The sequence below is a fragment of the Barbatula barbatula genome, assembly GCF_947034865.1.
Source record: "Barbatula barbatula genome assembly, chromosome: 4".
Lineage (NCBI taxonomy): Eukaryota > Metazoa > Chordata > Actinopteri > Cypriniformes > Nemacheilidae > Barbatula > Barbatula barbatula.
The window spans coordinates 26,411,434-26,427,987 of NC_136768.1; the positions used below are offsets into that span (position 1 = coordinate 26,411,434).

Below are 16,554 nucleotides of genomic sequence, written 5' to 3' on the forward strand. Positions count from 1 at the left end.
ATGATGATTGTTCCTTTTTTCCCAGTAAGTTGTCACACACTGAATTTGTGTTAATTACCTATAATGAATTACAATGTTTCAAATAAATCCTCCTGAAAGAGTGTTTGTGTGTATTTGTGGGGGTTGGGGTTGGGGGGGCTTACATTGATACACTGATTTAGTGTGTTCTATTGGGCCTCATCCTCCAGATAACATCTCTCCAACAAAATCTAACACAATACCAATATAGTTTCCATTAAAAACAATATGATTCTTATTGCAACCGTTAAATGAAAAAAATCTGCGATGGTTTCTGTAGTTTATTTCAGTATGATTCCACATTGTCTACATCTACATGTTCTGTAAAATTGGCACAAATTAAGAGGGACAATAATAAGATATCATATAAAAGGGGTATAATATGTTACAAGACATTTGTATATGTTTCTGTATGGATATATTCCCTCAAATAATACTGGGGTAAAGTTATATCATTACATGAAAGTATACATAAATATGAAACTAAAGCTATTTCAGTTCTGTGATTATTTTGGAGTCTGTAAGTGAGTTATTTGAAAAGCTGTGTGTGTGTATGAACACCCCTCAGCGGGTTTGCTGTAAGAGCCGGTATCAATGCTGATAGTGAATGAAGTCATCTCAGAAGCTTCAGTTACATTGTTGCAATGTTTTCTTGATTGTATCAGTTTGAATCACGCCAAGAATGATCTGGTTTAATGTTTCTATTTATAATGTTAAAGCACCTGTTGTTTCGTGTTGGTTTTCCTCGTGTGGTTGAGAATATGTGCCCCGACCAGTTTCCTCTTTTCAATAAAGTTTTTGATTCCTGTAAGAGCCGCCTGCCTCTGGGTGTTGTCTACACAACATATAACAGCTTTTTATTGACACCGTGAAAGCCTAAAAATGTCCCCTTAATAGACCTTTAACCTATTTGACATCAGCTGCGTGTACGAAGTTAATGTCTCGAACAACCTTAGCATGTCAGACCAAGGCACCAGTTTGGTAATTCACAAAATCCAGGATCTACTCTTTTCCCATGTTGAAGACACAAGGTTATGTGTATCACAAGACACAATAGTTATTTATGTTTTTAAATGCTTTTATCCAACGTAACGTATTTGACACATTTAATGCATTTTTAGTAATAAACTTAGGTTTGAGTAAAAGCGAGCTTTGCAATTTCCAGTAAAATAGAGAAAGAGGGGAGGGGGACGAGAGATAAAGAGAGAGAGAGAAACAAACGGTGAAAAGCTGTTTACTTCTTTTCTTCTGGAATGTTACGGTTCAGCCCTTGTCCCCATTTGACTTTTGCAACACAGGTTAAATATATTCACCCTCCTACAATAACCCCAAACAACACTAAAAGAAAGTTTAACAAACTTAACAAGTGCTTTGTTTGTAGATGAGAGAGTAAAAATAAACAAGTAAATAATTTTGAATATAAATGAGAAGTATATAAAGACATAGAAAACATGTTGCAGATGCTGATTTAAAAGTAAAACCAAGCGTTAAACAGCACAAACCTGTTTGCTCAGTCATACAGAACAATTAAAGAGAAACTGAGAGACCACAGAGATTCCCTAGAATAAGGTGGGCTGGATCTTAAAGACTGTTTAAGATATACAGGTAATAATACAGTTCAGTCCACCACTTGTACAACTCGGAGCTCCTGAAGTAAAATAAAGGTAAGTTGCATTTCTTTATTCTGTCTATTTATACAGTTCTGGGTCAGAAGGATGATTTTCTAGCAGTTTACAGTCAACTAATTATTACTATTGTTATTGTTTTTTTATTATAACTGTTATGATTATTATAAAAATGACAATAGTTTTCTATGAGATTTATATTGATTGGTGGTTCTAGATAATATTATGAGCTCAATGTGAAAGCCATTAGTGCGCTTTAATCATTTGTAGTGAATATGTTTATGTGTCCATTTTACAAGTTCTGACGAATATGCACCGACATTTGTTTTTCTTGAAGCTTGTAAATACTACCCATGCAAATCAGTTAAAATGTACTTAAATATATTAGGTAGCAAAGTAAACTATACTCTCCAAAAAATAGCTCACTGGATGAACTCGATATATTTCAGTGAAAATTTTTCATCCAATAAATATGTGTCGCTTCTACTCATAAAAACAGGCTCATTCAATTAATTTTATTAAGTTGAATTTTATTAATTTTATTAAGTCGTCATTTTATTAAATACAATTTAGATCAAACTCAAAGTCTATTAAAAAAAATAGACACATGCAACATCGCTCTCGTAGTTGTGCAGTGAAGAAAGTTAAACTTTGGACCAACTTAAAATATGTCAACTTGTTACAAGTAATTTTATAATTTTATCTCAAATTCTATTTTTGGCTAGGTTCAAATCTAAATGTAAACGTTTCAACACACCACCATTATTGCGATCAATTTTTGCTTTAGTTGGGCTTTTAACGCTTACATTTTAATAATAGGTTTTTATTGTATTTTTTAGACAAGATTCAACTTTATTGTCATTACACATATACAAGTACAGTGTAACAAAATGTAGTTTAGGTCTAACCAGAAGTGCAATTAGCAAGTGCAGGATATACAGTGTGCATAAATACAGAATACAATAATAGAAAAATACTATACAGTGGGCATGGACGAAGATAATACTTTACAGTAGGTATGTTCTATGAAAAATTGAAAGTTTGTACTTTGAATAATAATTTTGTGACAGTGTGTGATAATACATTTGTTGAGGCAATGCAAAATAAGATCCATTGGGATCATGTGATTGGTGACTGTAATCATTGTGTGGTTATTGAAATATTGCACATGGATGTGTTATTAATGTGTTAGATTTAGACAATGGTACAAAAACTATTTTTTTAAAACTGTTAATTAAACATCAAGAACTGTGACAACCAACAAAATAAATCTGCATTGCAGTTGATCTGTTTATCTGAATTAGTTTGATGTTTGTCACCATTGTTGAGGTTTGTATGATCTCCTCTTGTCTTATTTATGCACAAGTGTTCTTATTGAAACACTGTAGTAAACACTTAATGATGGTTTGTTGACGTGTATAAATTCAGATTTGAACCGAGACACATAGTTTACTTTGTGTGGCAAAGCAGAAAGCAGACAATACAGAGGAGGTTATGGTCTAGGTTCAAAAAATCACAACTTGTAAAGGATTGTAATAAAATGGGATTAAAAACAATTGAATTTGAATCTATGGTTGGAGTTTTTAGAGTTAACTGGTTAAAAGCTTTTTTAGATAAACCTGTTTCTATATGGTATCATATTCCCAAAAATATGTTTGATAAAGTGGGAGGCTTAGAATTTCTTTTAAAGTGTGGTTTCGAGGTATCCAAACTGCCCGTTAAACTGTCTGAATATCATCAACAAGTTCTTCATTACTGGAAGATGGTATTTACTCATAATTCTACACCACATGGCTCCACCTTGTGGAACAACAGAGTGATAACAATATTAATATACAAAGTTCAATAAGGTATGTAAAGCAATACCAATAGACTTATTAAATTTGTTACAAAACTATTTACATTTTTCCAAAAGTCAAATAAACTTGCCTAAACTGCAATTAAACCAAGTTCCCCTAAATAGCAAAAATTTTAATAATAATTGTATTAGCAAAATATTTAAAGGTAAACTATTTCATGATTTTGACCTAAATTTAAAAATAAGGCATTATGACGACAAAAATAACAAAAAAGTACATCAAATTCATGAAATGGCCTATACCTCCTAAAGTCAAAGAAATGCAATTCAAAATTTTTAATGGATATTACCCAGCAGCAGCAATGCTTAAAAGAGTGAAACGGACACAAACACAAACCCCTTCAGCTGCATTCAAACAGTTTAAAATACTGGCCCACATAAAACTGGAGGCTCACACATTCGACCGTGATTGCCCAGTGGCCGTGAAGGCAGAACGGGCAGACAGCGGTCAGTAGCATTCCATGTCTCAATGTTCAAAACCTGTGTGACCCGGAAGTATGACACACTTCCGTCACCAGCGAGCAAGCGGGCAGTCATCTTCTTCTTCTGTAAGTTTTATGGCGGATCGCAACCAACTTATTCAGGTGCATACCGCCACCTACTGTACCGGAGTGTGTAAATCAAGTCTCTAAGGAGGGCAGTCAGAAGGACTACTACCTGTATTCATGGGAGAGGCCTATGGCATAATATATATTTAAGTTAATTTTAACTGATTTGCATGTGTAGTGTTTACTACCCTCAAGAATATTTTATTTCAGTGTGTTAAAAAGTGTATTTTCCCAAAACTGAAAAAGACAAAGTTGCACAGCTGCACTATTGAATTACTGGAATATTTCTCATGTAATCTAAGCTCAACAGAAATCCAAATTTAATAATCTTCTCATTTGCCTCCAGTGAACATGGACAAACCGGTTTGCCTCATTGACACGACGTCAGATGGGAAGCTGTGTGTGCAGCAGTCGGCACTGCAGATCCTGCAGAAGATTGAGCAGCCGGTGGTGGTGGTCGCTGTGGTGGGTCTCTACCGCACGGGGAAGTCCTACCTGATGAACCGTCTTGCTGGGAAACAAACAGGTTGGACCCTCACATGCAGCACCGATAGCATCTTACACAAGAGAAACAACATTTATTATTTATTGATGGTGTGCTATTATCAGGGTTTGCACTGGGCAGCACAATTGAGTCCAAGACGAAGGGAATCTGGATGTGGTGTGTGCCCCACCCCACTAAAAAAGAGACCACTCTGGTCCTGCTGGACACTGAGGGACTTGGAGACGTGGACAAGGTGAAAGAGCACCCACACTACCAAAACACTAGAAGCGTCAAAGTTTGAAGGGTTGACCATGCATCCAAATGACTAACAAGAGATGATAAAAATGTGGAACTGACCTCACCAAATACTTATTTGCAATAACAAGAAGGACCATACACTGTCATCAGTTGCATTAGACAATTACTCTATTAACAAAACCTATTACTTCTATTAAACATCTTGTAGTCCATAAACAACCTTTGATCTTTAATTTAGTATCCAACCCAATGATTGTCTCTTTGACAGGGGGACTCAAAGCATGACACCAATATCTTCTGTCTGGCTGTGTTACTGAGCAGCACTCTTGTTTACAACAGTCGAGGGACGATTGACAACAAGGCTATTGAGGATCTGCAGTATCCTTCTGACAATCCACATTCCGGTCAAATCATTTGTATATATTTTACAAATTTGTGCAAATACAACATCAGTTTGTAGTCACAGCAAGAGAAGTCCCTTTTTGTAACTTTAGTGCTGTTTATGTTTTAATGATGTTAAATTAACAAAGTTTGGGAGGAGCAGGAGCAGATAATCAGCTTGGCTGATTCGCTATCAGATATCACAGCATCCCTCCACCTGCTCCATCTTCTCTCCTCGAGCCAACTTCTCCCACAGGAACACGGGGGTGCGCTAAGAGCCCGCTCCCCGGACAGCATGCCAAATACTTTTTCTAATGTCATGGTTTCCTACATAGCTAGGCTCTGTACGTTTTAGTAACTGTTAAAAATGGATTTACCTTAAGGAGTAATTTTTTTTCTTCTATGCATCTTGAGTTGTTGTTTGACAGTTGTTTTGTTTTCATGCCTGAACAAACTCTCAGATATGTTACTGAACTAACAGAGTGCATTAAGGTCAAATCATCAGGAGAGGATGCCGATGATTCAAGCAAGTTTGTGAAGTTCTTCCCTAGATTCATCTGGGCTGTGAGAGACTTTACCCTTGAGCTTAAGATCGATGGCAAAGATGCAACAGAGAATGAGTACCTAGAGTTTGCACTAAAGCTAAAACCTGGTAATTAAAAATATCCCTCAAATTATTTGCGCAGTAGTCTCAGCCTCAGACCTCACGCCCACGATCCGTTGGCTTAATGTCTGATGCCTATGCCACACTTTTTTAAAACACTTCAGTACGTTCGGAGTTGTCATCTGATTGGTTACATTTAACAGGATTTACTGTAGACGTGCGTGTCACATTCTTTACGGACTGCCTGGAAACAACTCCAAGCCGTCTGATCTAAGAAATAAGCTGTCGTGTTTACAGCAGTTGCTATAAGTAATGTATGCGAGGTTCACGGCATAAACTCTTTATAACTTTTGACACGTTCATGAATTTACACCGGTCTGTTACTGCGGGGACATTTCCACGCCTCTAAACAATAACGCGGCTCTAGACGAAACGTGATTGGTTGCTTTACCTGTCAGTCATATGGCCTATTTGGCGGGCCTTGGCCAAGGAAAGCGACGATAAGTTCTAGACCTTCAGTATGAAGGTCTGGCTATGCGGGACTATTTGCGCAGTGACTTTGTGAGAGTAGATTTGTTCAATGTATTTCCCAAAAGATTTGTTGCATTACTCAAAGTCATCATTTATGGAGGTGGTACTTTAAGACTCATAATATATGAATTGTAAAGGTCTATAGCAGCGTTTCTCAAAGTGTGGGGCGGGTGGGGAATAGAGACATGACAAGTGGGGCGAAACAAACTAGAGGAAATTTGGTCATTTTTGTGCCAATTTCTTTTAATTCCTTTATTTCTGACCATAAACTCAAAACTAAACAATGACACATTTAAATGTAAGCCTTACCTAGAACAACACCAGACTGCGAAGAAAATGCCACATGGAACCATAGTAGCCTACAAGAATGATTTCACGTCAGAATGTTATCTTTTGACAGGCGTGTGGCTAAGGATAAGGTATCCATCAATAAATGTTTGAAGCAGAACAAAATCTTGAATGTGGAGAGGCGGTATCGGGTATAAAGGTTATCAATGGATTAGTTTGTGACATGGAATGAAAATAACACTGGAAATTTGGCACCAGCAGACAAAACCCAAGACAGACAGTTGACCTTAAGTTTTTACCATTTTGTTGGGGCGATTGGGGACAGCTTGGGCTCCGAACCCTTCCCTACACGCAAAGTGGGGAATGGCAGAAAAATTGAAACTACAGTATGTGTTCATGTTTTCTAGGCACTTCGAAAAAAGTAATGGAGCACAATCTGCCGAGGGAGTGCATCCAAAAATTCTTCCATTCCAGGACATGCTTCACTTTCCCGTTTCCAACTGCTCCGGAGAAAGTGTCTCGTCTGGAGAGTTTGAATCCTTCTGACCTTGATACGAAATTCTTGGAGGTCACAGATTGTTTCTGCAAGTTTGTATTTAAGGACAGCCAAGTGAAGACGCTGAAAGATGGATACACTGTCACTGGCAGGGGTAAGTAAAGAGAGAAAATATCTACTATCAACTGTTCATTGTTCAGTGGAGATTCTCTTTTCTTTATCAATGTGTTTCTGGTCTTCTTTTCTTCTCTTAAGTTTTGGGTAATCTGGCAAAAATGTATGTGGACACAATCTCTAGTGGGGCCGTTCCATGTCTGGAGAACGCTGTGATTGCTATGGCAATGATTGAGAATGAAGCTGCAGTAAAGGAGGGGCTTGAGGTCTACAAGAGTGGAATGGAAAAACTGAAGACGTCCTTCCCCCTAGAACTGAAGGATGTGTCCACTGAACACCAAAATCTCAGCAGAATGGCAACACAAACCTTCATGAAACGCTCTTTCAGAGACACTGAGGGAAAGTTCCTAAAATCTCTTGAGGTAGGCCAGATCTCATCACAGTACAATGGCATGAAGAGATGTCAGAGTTTGGTTTTATTAAATGTCCTCTGTAAATGTTATGATTGTAGGAAACCATCAAAAATCTCTTTGATGAATACCTTAGCCACAATGAGCAAGCTTCAAAGAGAAGATGTGAGAATCTTCTGTCATCCCTTTCTGAAACAATGACGGAAAAACTCATGCAAGGGTTCTTTGCCAAACCTGGTGGCTATGATATCTTCTGCAAGGATCTGGAGGAGATTGTGGAGAAATACAATAGACAGACCAATAAGGACGTCAAGGTTCTAAATTCAATATCTATATACATGACGGAAATATGAAGACTTTCATCAATGTTGTCATAATTATCAATTGTTTCTGTGTGTACATCAACAGGCTGAAGAGGTCCTAAAGAAGTTTATGATACAGAAGTCTGTGGATTCTAAAGCCATTCTGCAGGCTGACAAAAAACTGACTGAGAAGGAAAAAATGATTAAGGGTGAGTCTCAAGCTTTCAAATCCTAATATCCCAGTTTTGTAAATTTGTATAAGGTTCCTTGTGCTGTTGGAAGAAAGAAGGACATGTAGACATTGACAAGATGATGTAACAGTTGATACGGTTAAAAATACAACTAAAAGTAAGACCAAATCAACACCTTAAATTATTTGGTTCTATCTGAGCAGTTTTCAGATATTGTGCTTCAAAGTTTCTGCATTCCAGTTGACTTGAGTTTTTTCTTAAAAAAGTAACAAAATGTTCACAACTTTAACATTCTTAATTTGCGACAACTCGATGACTATGTGATGTTTTTTAATTTTGACAAAAACTCTGATAGAACTATATAATTCCAAGATGACGAAATGGTAAAGATTGTTTCAAGGGTCAAAGATTTGCACCCGTTAGTTAAGGGTGGCTATTTATGTCATTATTAGAACAGTGTCAATGTGGTCAAGATCAGTACTGCTATATTCTTATTGATAAAAAATTTGTTTAATATGTAACTATTTGTGTATTTGTAAACCATGTTTTCTATCTGTTTCGTTAATAAATGACCAGAGCAAGAAAAGGAAGCAGCCCTCTTGAACCAGGAAATCAAAGCTAAAGAGGAGGAGCAGCGGCAACTAGAGGAGAAGATGGAAGCAGAGAGACAAAGTAATGAAGAGAGGATGAAACAGATGAAGGAGAAGATGGATGAAGAGATTAGGCTTCAAAAAGAGGAGGCTGAGCGTGCCATGGACTGTAAACTGAAGGAGCAAGCTTCTCTGCTGGAAAAGGGCTTTAAGGAGAAGGCAAACATGATGACACAAGAGATGGAAGAGTTCAAGAGACAGAGCGCTGAAGCTGAGAGTAACAGAGCTAAAGAGTTTGCAGCGATGATAGAGAACTCCAACAGGAGACATGAGAAGTCTGTTGCTATGATGATGCAGAAACATAGAGAACAGATGAAAGCCATACAGAAGAAGAAGAAGAAGAAGAAGAAGACGAAGAAGAAGAATGCACGCTCAGGCAGTCGTGGCATCCGGTGAGATCCATAATTACTATGATTAATTCATAAGCATGTAACTGAAATCTTTTATTGTTTCTACAGTTTATTTGTAGATTTCTACAGCTTATTAATGCAAAGGCATAATTTTGTTTAATGTACATGAAAACTACAAGTTTATTTGACATTGCTCATTTATTTTAAGCAGTGACATGATGCTTAAATTAAAATGAATTATAAAAAATCTGGCATTGCATTACATGTGGCATCAAATAAACACTATTATTTGCAGAAAAAATGTGTTGTGTAAGAGCCACTCATTGGCCCTATGACGGGAATCCAGTGGCGTGGTTGATTGCTTCTTGTGTATTCTGTCCTTACTTGGTGCTTTTGACAGAGTCGGCTCTGTACCTACACATTAAACATGAAAAATTGAATTATTGAGTTTAAGGATAATTTATTTTCAAACCTTAACTATATATGTATCGATATCGTTAAATCACCCCTTTTTTACCTTTTTACAGACAGTGTAAATGTTTAAATTTATGTGCTAGATGTGACAAAAAAGTGACAAATCTGCTATTAAAATATTAAAAGTTTCCTCTCACAGACTTAATACATTTAGGCCAAATTTACACCGCATTCTTCAAGTGGCCCAAATCCGTTTTATCATGTAGCGCAGATCGGATAAGACAAAGGAAAAAGCAAAGAAGTTGGTTTAAGCCTCATTCATATGTGGAAATAAATCAGATTTGAATCACAAACATGCATTTGTGTCTCCCTTGTAACGGGAAAGATTGGAAAGTCCCCTGTCAATGCAAGTCACGGGATAACCACGATCACATGACCTTTTTCATGACTATTTTAATTTCTTGTCTTATTTCTGGGGGCCATGTGTTACTGACCATTCAAAGATAGTGTGGAAAACAATATATTAATTTTGTGTCTGAGTTTCTTGCATATTGTGCACTTTTTGCTTCCTTGGTGGCTTAAGCTTTTCCGGGTAGGTACATTGACCTTGAATTATTTTGTAAAGTGATAAAACTGGTCACTTGTAGAAAATTATGTAGGCTGGTCGTCATAGAAAAATCTTATCTGGGCATCAACACCTGCAATGCAGCCCTAATAACACACTGGGGCTCCATTGATTACTTTTATGATAGACATTATTTCAGACTGGTTTGACTGAAGGAAGTCAAACATGGAATTGCATGAGGTTCATAATTATGGGGTAACTTGTGGGGAAACTTGTAATTCTTGCGAAATCTTAAGTAGCACTGGGACATTTGTCAAAAACAAAAATACATTGTGTGGCCGGGACCGTGCAAAAGCAATGGCACCAGACAGAGGATGAAAGTCAAAAAGGGGTCTTTTATTCCAGACTACACTTTAATCAGTGCAGCATTAATTAGTGTACAATTTGGGATTTAGCGAGGGGTGCTATACACAACAATGGAAATGTTTATGGCTAACATAGACAACGGTAGCAGCTGGAAAATAAACAAATACAAGAGTGTCAAAACAAAGCAAATTAAGCTGCTATAATTCTATAAGAAATAAATGAAAGTAAAATCTCCATAACATTTTAAACTTTTCTGAATGGTCGATATATTACGTACATGTTGAACATAATTTACCCATTAAACTAATAATTGTCTCAGTGACACTGTACACAAGCATATTACACAACCATACCAATAACTCAACTCACTGTTGTTTCTTCACACTGGTGCACAGACACACTAGCACAGCATGTGACAGACTCGCGTCTTTCCTGTATATAGCATAGCAAACAAAGTAAAAACTGTATGAACATTTAGAACCCGATAACATTCAGATTACACCACTTTGTACACATTTCCAAAGAACATACAAGCACGCCAACAGTTTTTTCTTAGAGAAATAAACATTGAAAAGACTCACTCTCAAGGCGTCTCGCCGTTCCTGGCGCACACAAACGTATGATTCACTTTCTCCCCTCTTAACGAAAAAAAAAACGCCTATTAATACTGATACTAAAAGTTAAACACCCAATACGTTTTATTTCTCACACCAATTTAGTAATCTCTTGTCCGCATACCTCTTTTCCATGTCCTTCTACAACGCTCGACAAATCTCTCAGCATTAAGGACTCCAACCTCTATCTCTTGGCTGAAGAACAATGGTGGCTCAAATCCAAATTGACACTTAAATGGAGATAGACCAGTGGAGGAACTGCGTAAGGTGTTGTGTGCCAGCTCTGCCCATAGCAAGAAACAACTCCAGGAGGACGGCTGCAGCGTGAAGCAGCGAAGGTATTTCTCCAACTCACCTGAGGAGAGACTGACAGAAAAGCCAAACAGAGACCAGAATTCTTTCCAGTAACGAGACAAACTGGGGACCTCGATCTGAAACAATATCCACTGGAATTCCATGGATTCTTACCACATTTTGAAGAATAAGTTCAGCAGTCTCTTTGGCTGAAGGGAGTTTATGTAACATAATGAAGTGTGCGGACTTAAAGCGGTCCACCACCACTAGTACAACAGTGTTACCTTCAGATGTCGGTAAGCCATGGAGATATGAGACCAGGGACATTGTGGGACAGGAAAGCTATGTATAAAGCCGGCAGGGCGCTGATTAGAGGATTTCTGTTGAGCACAAACTGGGCAGGCTTGTACAAAAGATAGGACTTCTTTTGCCATCTCTGGATTTTATTCAGAGACACGTCTGGTGGCCAATGTCCTCTCTGTTCCTGAATGTCCAGCAATGGCAGAAGTATGACCCCGCTGGAGGACCTCGGATCTTGCTTCTTTGGGCACAAACAAGCATCCTGCTGGGACTTTATCAGGAAGGTTTACAACCCATAGAGCCACAATCACCGTATCCTCAATGGTATTACGAACCGGTGCAAGAATGCAGTCTCTGGGGATGATGAACTCTGGGGAATGGTGCCTCTGGGAAAAATCATACTGGCGTGACAAGGCATCACCTTAACATTCTTGGATTCAGGTCTGTAAGAGATCACAAAATTCAAACGGGTAAAAAAAAGAGACCACCTGGCCTGCCGGGGGTTAAGGCGCTTTGCCTGCTGTAGGTAGGACAGGTTTTTGTGGTCTGTCCATAAAATAAAAGGATGTTTGGCCCCTTCCAGCCAGTGGCGCCACTCTTCCAGTGCAAGTTTCACAGCAATGAGCTCTCGGTTACCACATCGCAGTTTCTCTCAGCTGGCGACAGGCGTCTGGAAAAGAAAGAACACAGATGGACTTTGTTATCTGTGATAGACCTTTGGGAGAGCAGTGCTCCAACTCCCTCTGCTGGTGCATCTACCTCCACGATAAACAGTAATTCAGGGTCTGGGTGTACCAGGATTGGGGCAGAAGAGAACAGTCCCTTTAACTTGTCGAATTCCTGCTGAGCCTCAGCAGTCCAGTGGATACGAGCAGATGAACCCTTAGTAAGTGAGGCGATTGGTGCTGCAATGGCGCTGAAATTGCGAATAAACTTTCTCTAGAAGTTGGCAAAACCAAGAAATCATTGTACCTGCTTTAGTGATTTGGGCTGGGGCCAGTTGATGGCAGATACCTTATCAGGTTCCATTTAGAGACAACATAGCCTAGGAATGAGACTTGGGGCACATCCAAAACACATTTTTCAAGCTTTACGAAAAGGTGATTCTCAAGCTTCTTCAGGACCCGTTGGACATGGTGAATTTGTTCCTGTAGCGAGTCTGAGAAAATCAGTATGTGATCTATATAGACAAACACGAAACTTTTCAACATGTTCCTCAAGATGTCATTGATGAAGGCGTGAAACACCGCTGGGGCATTAGCTAACCCAAAAGGCATGAATTGATATTCCCAGTGGCCAGTTGGGGTACTGAAGGCTGTCTTCCATTTGTCTCCCTCTTTTATGCGTACCAAGTTATATGCACTTCGCAGGTCTAACTTTAAAAATATTTTAGCTTTCTGGAGCAATTCAAAAGCCGATGACATTAATGGGAGAGGGTAACGATTCTTAACAGTCACTGAGTCCACGATAGTCTTTCTTTGGGACAAAAAATAATCTAGCGCTAGCTGGTGAAGATGATGGACGAATAAAACCAGAACTCAAAGCATCCTGGATATATTCATTCATAGCCTTAGTCTCTGGGGCAGAAAGGGAATATAGGTGATCTCTAGGAGGGAGTGCACGAGGAAGGTCAATAGCACAATCATATGTTCTATTAGGGGGTAGCTTAGTAGCACGATGTTTGCTAAAGACTTCTCTCATGTCATAATAATCAGGAGGCATGAGCTTTAGATCTTGTGGCTTATTTAAGGAACTTGCACTCACCTCTTCAATACCTGCCAGAATTTATTTACTCCCGACCACAATGAAAGCAGAAGAGGTACAAGAATCCTTGCACGCAGAGCCCCAACAGGGGAGACTTCCAGAGGTCCAGGAGAATTCTGGGTTAATCCCTTCAGAAAGGCCACAATAGAAGGTTGAAATGAGTGCCTCTGAATCCTACTTACTCTCAGAGGCCAGACTACGGAACTCAATGGCGTAGTCAGCCACAGATTTATGCCCAGATGAAGATCTAGTAGTCTCCTAGAAGCCTCACAACCACTGACTGGATGGTCAAACACTTGTTGAATAGTCTCTGTGAATACTCTTTGATCAAAGCAGATGGGGGAGGGTTGTCTCCAGATGGTGGGGGCCAATCCAGTGCACGATCACTCAACGAGGAGATAACGGATGCAATTTTAGCCCTCTCAGAAGCAAAGGTGGCTGGTTGGAGTTCAAAGATGTGACACTTGAGTCAGGAAGCCCTTGCAGGTCCCGCCATAGCGCTGAGGGGTTAGAATCTTTGGTTCTTGGGACATTGGTACAGTTAATGGTGGGGTTTCTAGTGCTTGTAGAGGTTCGAGGCAAGGATGTTTCTAGTTGTTGCAGCGATTCCCCAATCTGGTTTACAACACCGGTCAGTCTCTGGAGCTGGGTCTCATGTGTTCCAAGCAATACTCCCTGTTTGCTTATAGCTCCACGAATCTGTTCAGTATCTGCCAGATCCATATCTTGTATTGGCTCAGTCTTGCTGTCAGACCGGGATACGAACCCAGAGTGTGTTGCTGGAAAACCCAAGGTTCTAACCACTGTTCTATGGATTAGAAGGAAAACAGATGATCTTTGCTTAGAGCTTTTGATCGGCCTCTCTGTATATTAAGTAAAGATCTTTCCAGCTACATCAAACAGGAAAACACAAAAAATGGCCAACAAATACAGTAAAAGTGTTATATTAGACAGCAACCTGTCATTTCGAAATCACATCTCAAATGTCACAAAAACAGCCTTTTTCCACCTAAGAAATGTTGCCAAATTACGAAATATTCTATGTGTTGCTGACGCGGAGACTCTTATTCATGCACTTATGAACTCAAGACTCGACTACTGTAATGCGCTACTTAGTGTTTGTCCTGCATCATCAATAAACAAACTACAGTTAATTCAGAATGCAGCTGCCAGATTTCTAACCAGGGGCCCGTTCTTCGTACGTCGCTAACTCGGTTAGCTGGATTTGATTGTTGACGATTTGGCATGATCTTGGATTGTTCGGTTCTTGGACGCTCATCCTGGACTTGCTGTCATAGCAACAGGTCCGTAAGCTTGAACCTGCTCGGGAGCAGGCTTACTTCATGTAAACAGGATTAGATTGCGGCTTTATAAGCGGAGGAGATAGGTAAGTCTGTCGCAGCCATGTCTTGTCCATTTTTACGACAGCAACCTGTTGCGGAAGGTGCAAGAATAATTCGCAGAGCTTTTCGAATGAATAGAAAGGATCATTTAGCGCAGCGCGATAGCGTCATTGTTGAGAGATACAGTTTCGTAAGGGTGTTATTAACATCATTCATTTGGAACCACACATTACGTGTTTAACACGGAGGAGTCGGGCTTTAACAACAGCACAGACTGTGTGCATTCGCAAACTTTACCTGGCGCTCAAGCAGTTTTTAGGGGTTTTTGTGTTATTTCTAAGCCACTTAAAACCGCAGGATTTTTTAGCTATTGCAAGAACATTTATAATTGTTAATGACATGCAATCATGACCATACCAATAAGTATGAATAACAGTTTGTGTCCTTCAGGCTTCCCTAACGTGATTGGTGCCATAGACTGCACACATGTCCCCATCAAGGCCCCCCCAGGCAAAATATAATTTTATAATTATAAAATATCAATATAATGAGGGGGATTTTGTAAAGCGAAAGGGCGTTCATAGTGTAAATGTGCAGGTAAATTACTATTACAATTTATAATACTCCAGATTATTTCATGGAAAAAAAGTAATGAAATCAAAAAGTATGCAGTTGACTGACTAAAATCTCTTCGATGGTGTGTAACTCTATGCTCCACGTCACCAATGTGGAAGAAAAATGGCCAGGATCAGTGCATGACTCAAGAATTTTCAGAGAGTCACATTTATGCACATTATTTGAACGTGGTAAGGGAACATACATTTCAAGCTCACAGTATTATACACAGTATTATGCTGAGCCTAACAGAACTGCATTTTTCCATTATACAGGGGATTGTGACGGGATCCTGCTTGGAGACAGGGGCTATGCCTGCAGGCAGTATTTTATGACGTCCTTGCCTGAGCCAAACCCTGGACCACAAACCCGTTACAATGCAGCTCTAGCCAGGACAAGCATTGAAATGACCTTTGGGCAACTAAAGGGAAGATTTCAGTGTCTGAAAAGTCTGAGTGTTGCACCTGACAGGGCCTGTGACATAATTGTTCCATATGCCATATTGCATAACATTGCCACCATCAGAAAGAAGAGGACCCCTGTGGTGGGGGTGCAGCCTGATGATGACCTCCAGCCACTGCACTTGAACCAACCTAGTGGCAGAGCTGCACGGGACAGAATTGTGGAACACCATTTTTTTACTGAATAAAAGACAAGACAAATATGCTTAGTTCCTTGAGTTTTATTTAAAAGATTATTTATAAAGAAAACGGATGTCACCCTGTGTAATTTTGTGAAAAAAGGGTCAAAACATGCCTCATGCAACAAAAGACAAAAGTAAAACACTGCCCACCTCTGTATCAGTTCTTTGTGCAGACTGTTCTGTGAGCTTTTCTGTAGACCTTTCTCTAGGTGTGGACTCCTGCAATTCATGTTGCAGACAGAAAGAATAGGTACACAAGTATATACAAATTAGAGTTAAGTTATTTATGCACTTACAGGTTCTTCCTAATAAATGGGTATTACAAAGTGTTGCACTCTTGGGGGGGGGGGGATAATGTCATTACAATTAACTACACTGTAAAAAAAAATTATGTGATCAATAACTAATGGCAACATATTTTATAGGAACTAAAAGTTTATTAGTTTTCACTTTCACAAACATTTGAAATGACTGTACCAAATTCATTTAATGCAGCAACAAACCATTTTACAGTATACTAAGAGAAAT

General features: G+C 39.0%; 1 protein-coding gene across 1 annotated transcript; it reads left to right on the forward strand.

Moving 5' to 3' along the window:
• Nucleotides 1–1,307: 1,307 nt before the first annotated feature.
• On the forward strand, nucleotides 1,308–16,051 carry LOC306893010 (guanylate-binding protein 4-like). The gene is made up of 11 exons (XM_079454453.1): nucleotides 1,308–1,682; nucleotides 4,396–4,575; nucleotides 4,659–4,786; nucleotides 5,060–5,169; nucleotides 5,634–5,824; nucleotides 7,003–7,245; nucleotides 7,347–7,627; nucleotides 7,717–7,929; nucleotides 8,024–8,126; nucleotides 8,685–9,150; nucleotides 15,659–16,051. The coding sequence occupies exons 2-11, from the start codon at nucleotides 4,401–4,403 to the stop codon at nucleotides 15,666–15,668; spliced, it is 1,920 nt and encodes a 639-aa protein (XP_079310579.1). The 5' UTR covers nucleotides 1,308–1,682; nucleotides 4,396–4,400; the 3' UTR covers nucleotides 15,669–16,051.
• The last annotated feature ends 503 nt before the right edge of the window (nucleotides 16,052–16,554 follow it).

Excerpts from the sequence above, each read along its gene's own strand:
- LOC306893010 (XM_079454453.1), top strand. The coding sequence starts at position 4,401 with ATGGACAAACCGGTTTGCCTCATTGACACGACGTCAGATGGGAAGCTG. Across the intron at positions 7,628-7,716 it reads AGTTCCTAAAATCTCTTGAG|GAAACCATCAAAAATCTCTT; the intron begins GTAGGCCAGATC and ends TTATGATTGTAG. Across the intron at positions 7,930-8,023 it reads AGACCAATAAGGACGTCAAG|GCTGAAGAGGTCCTAAAGAA; the intron begins GTTCTAAATTCA and ends GTACATCAACAG.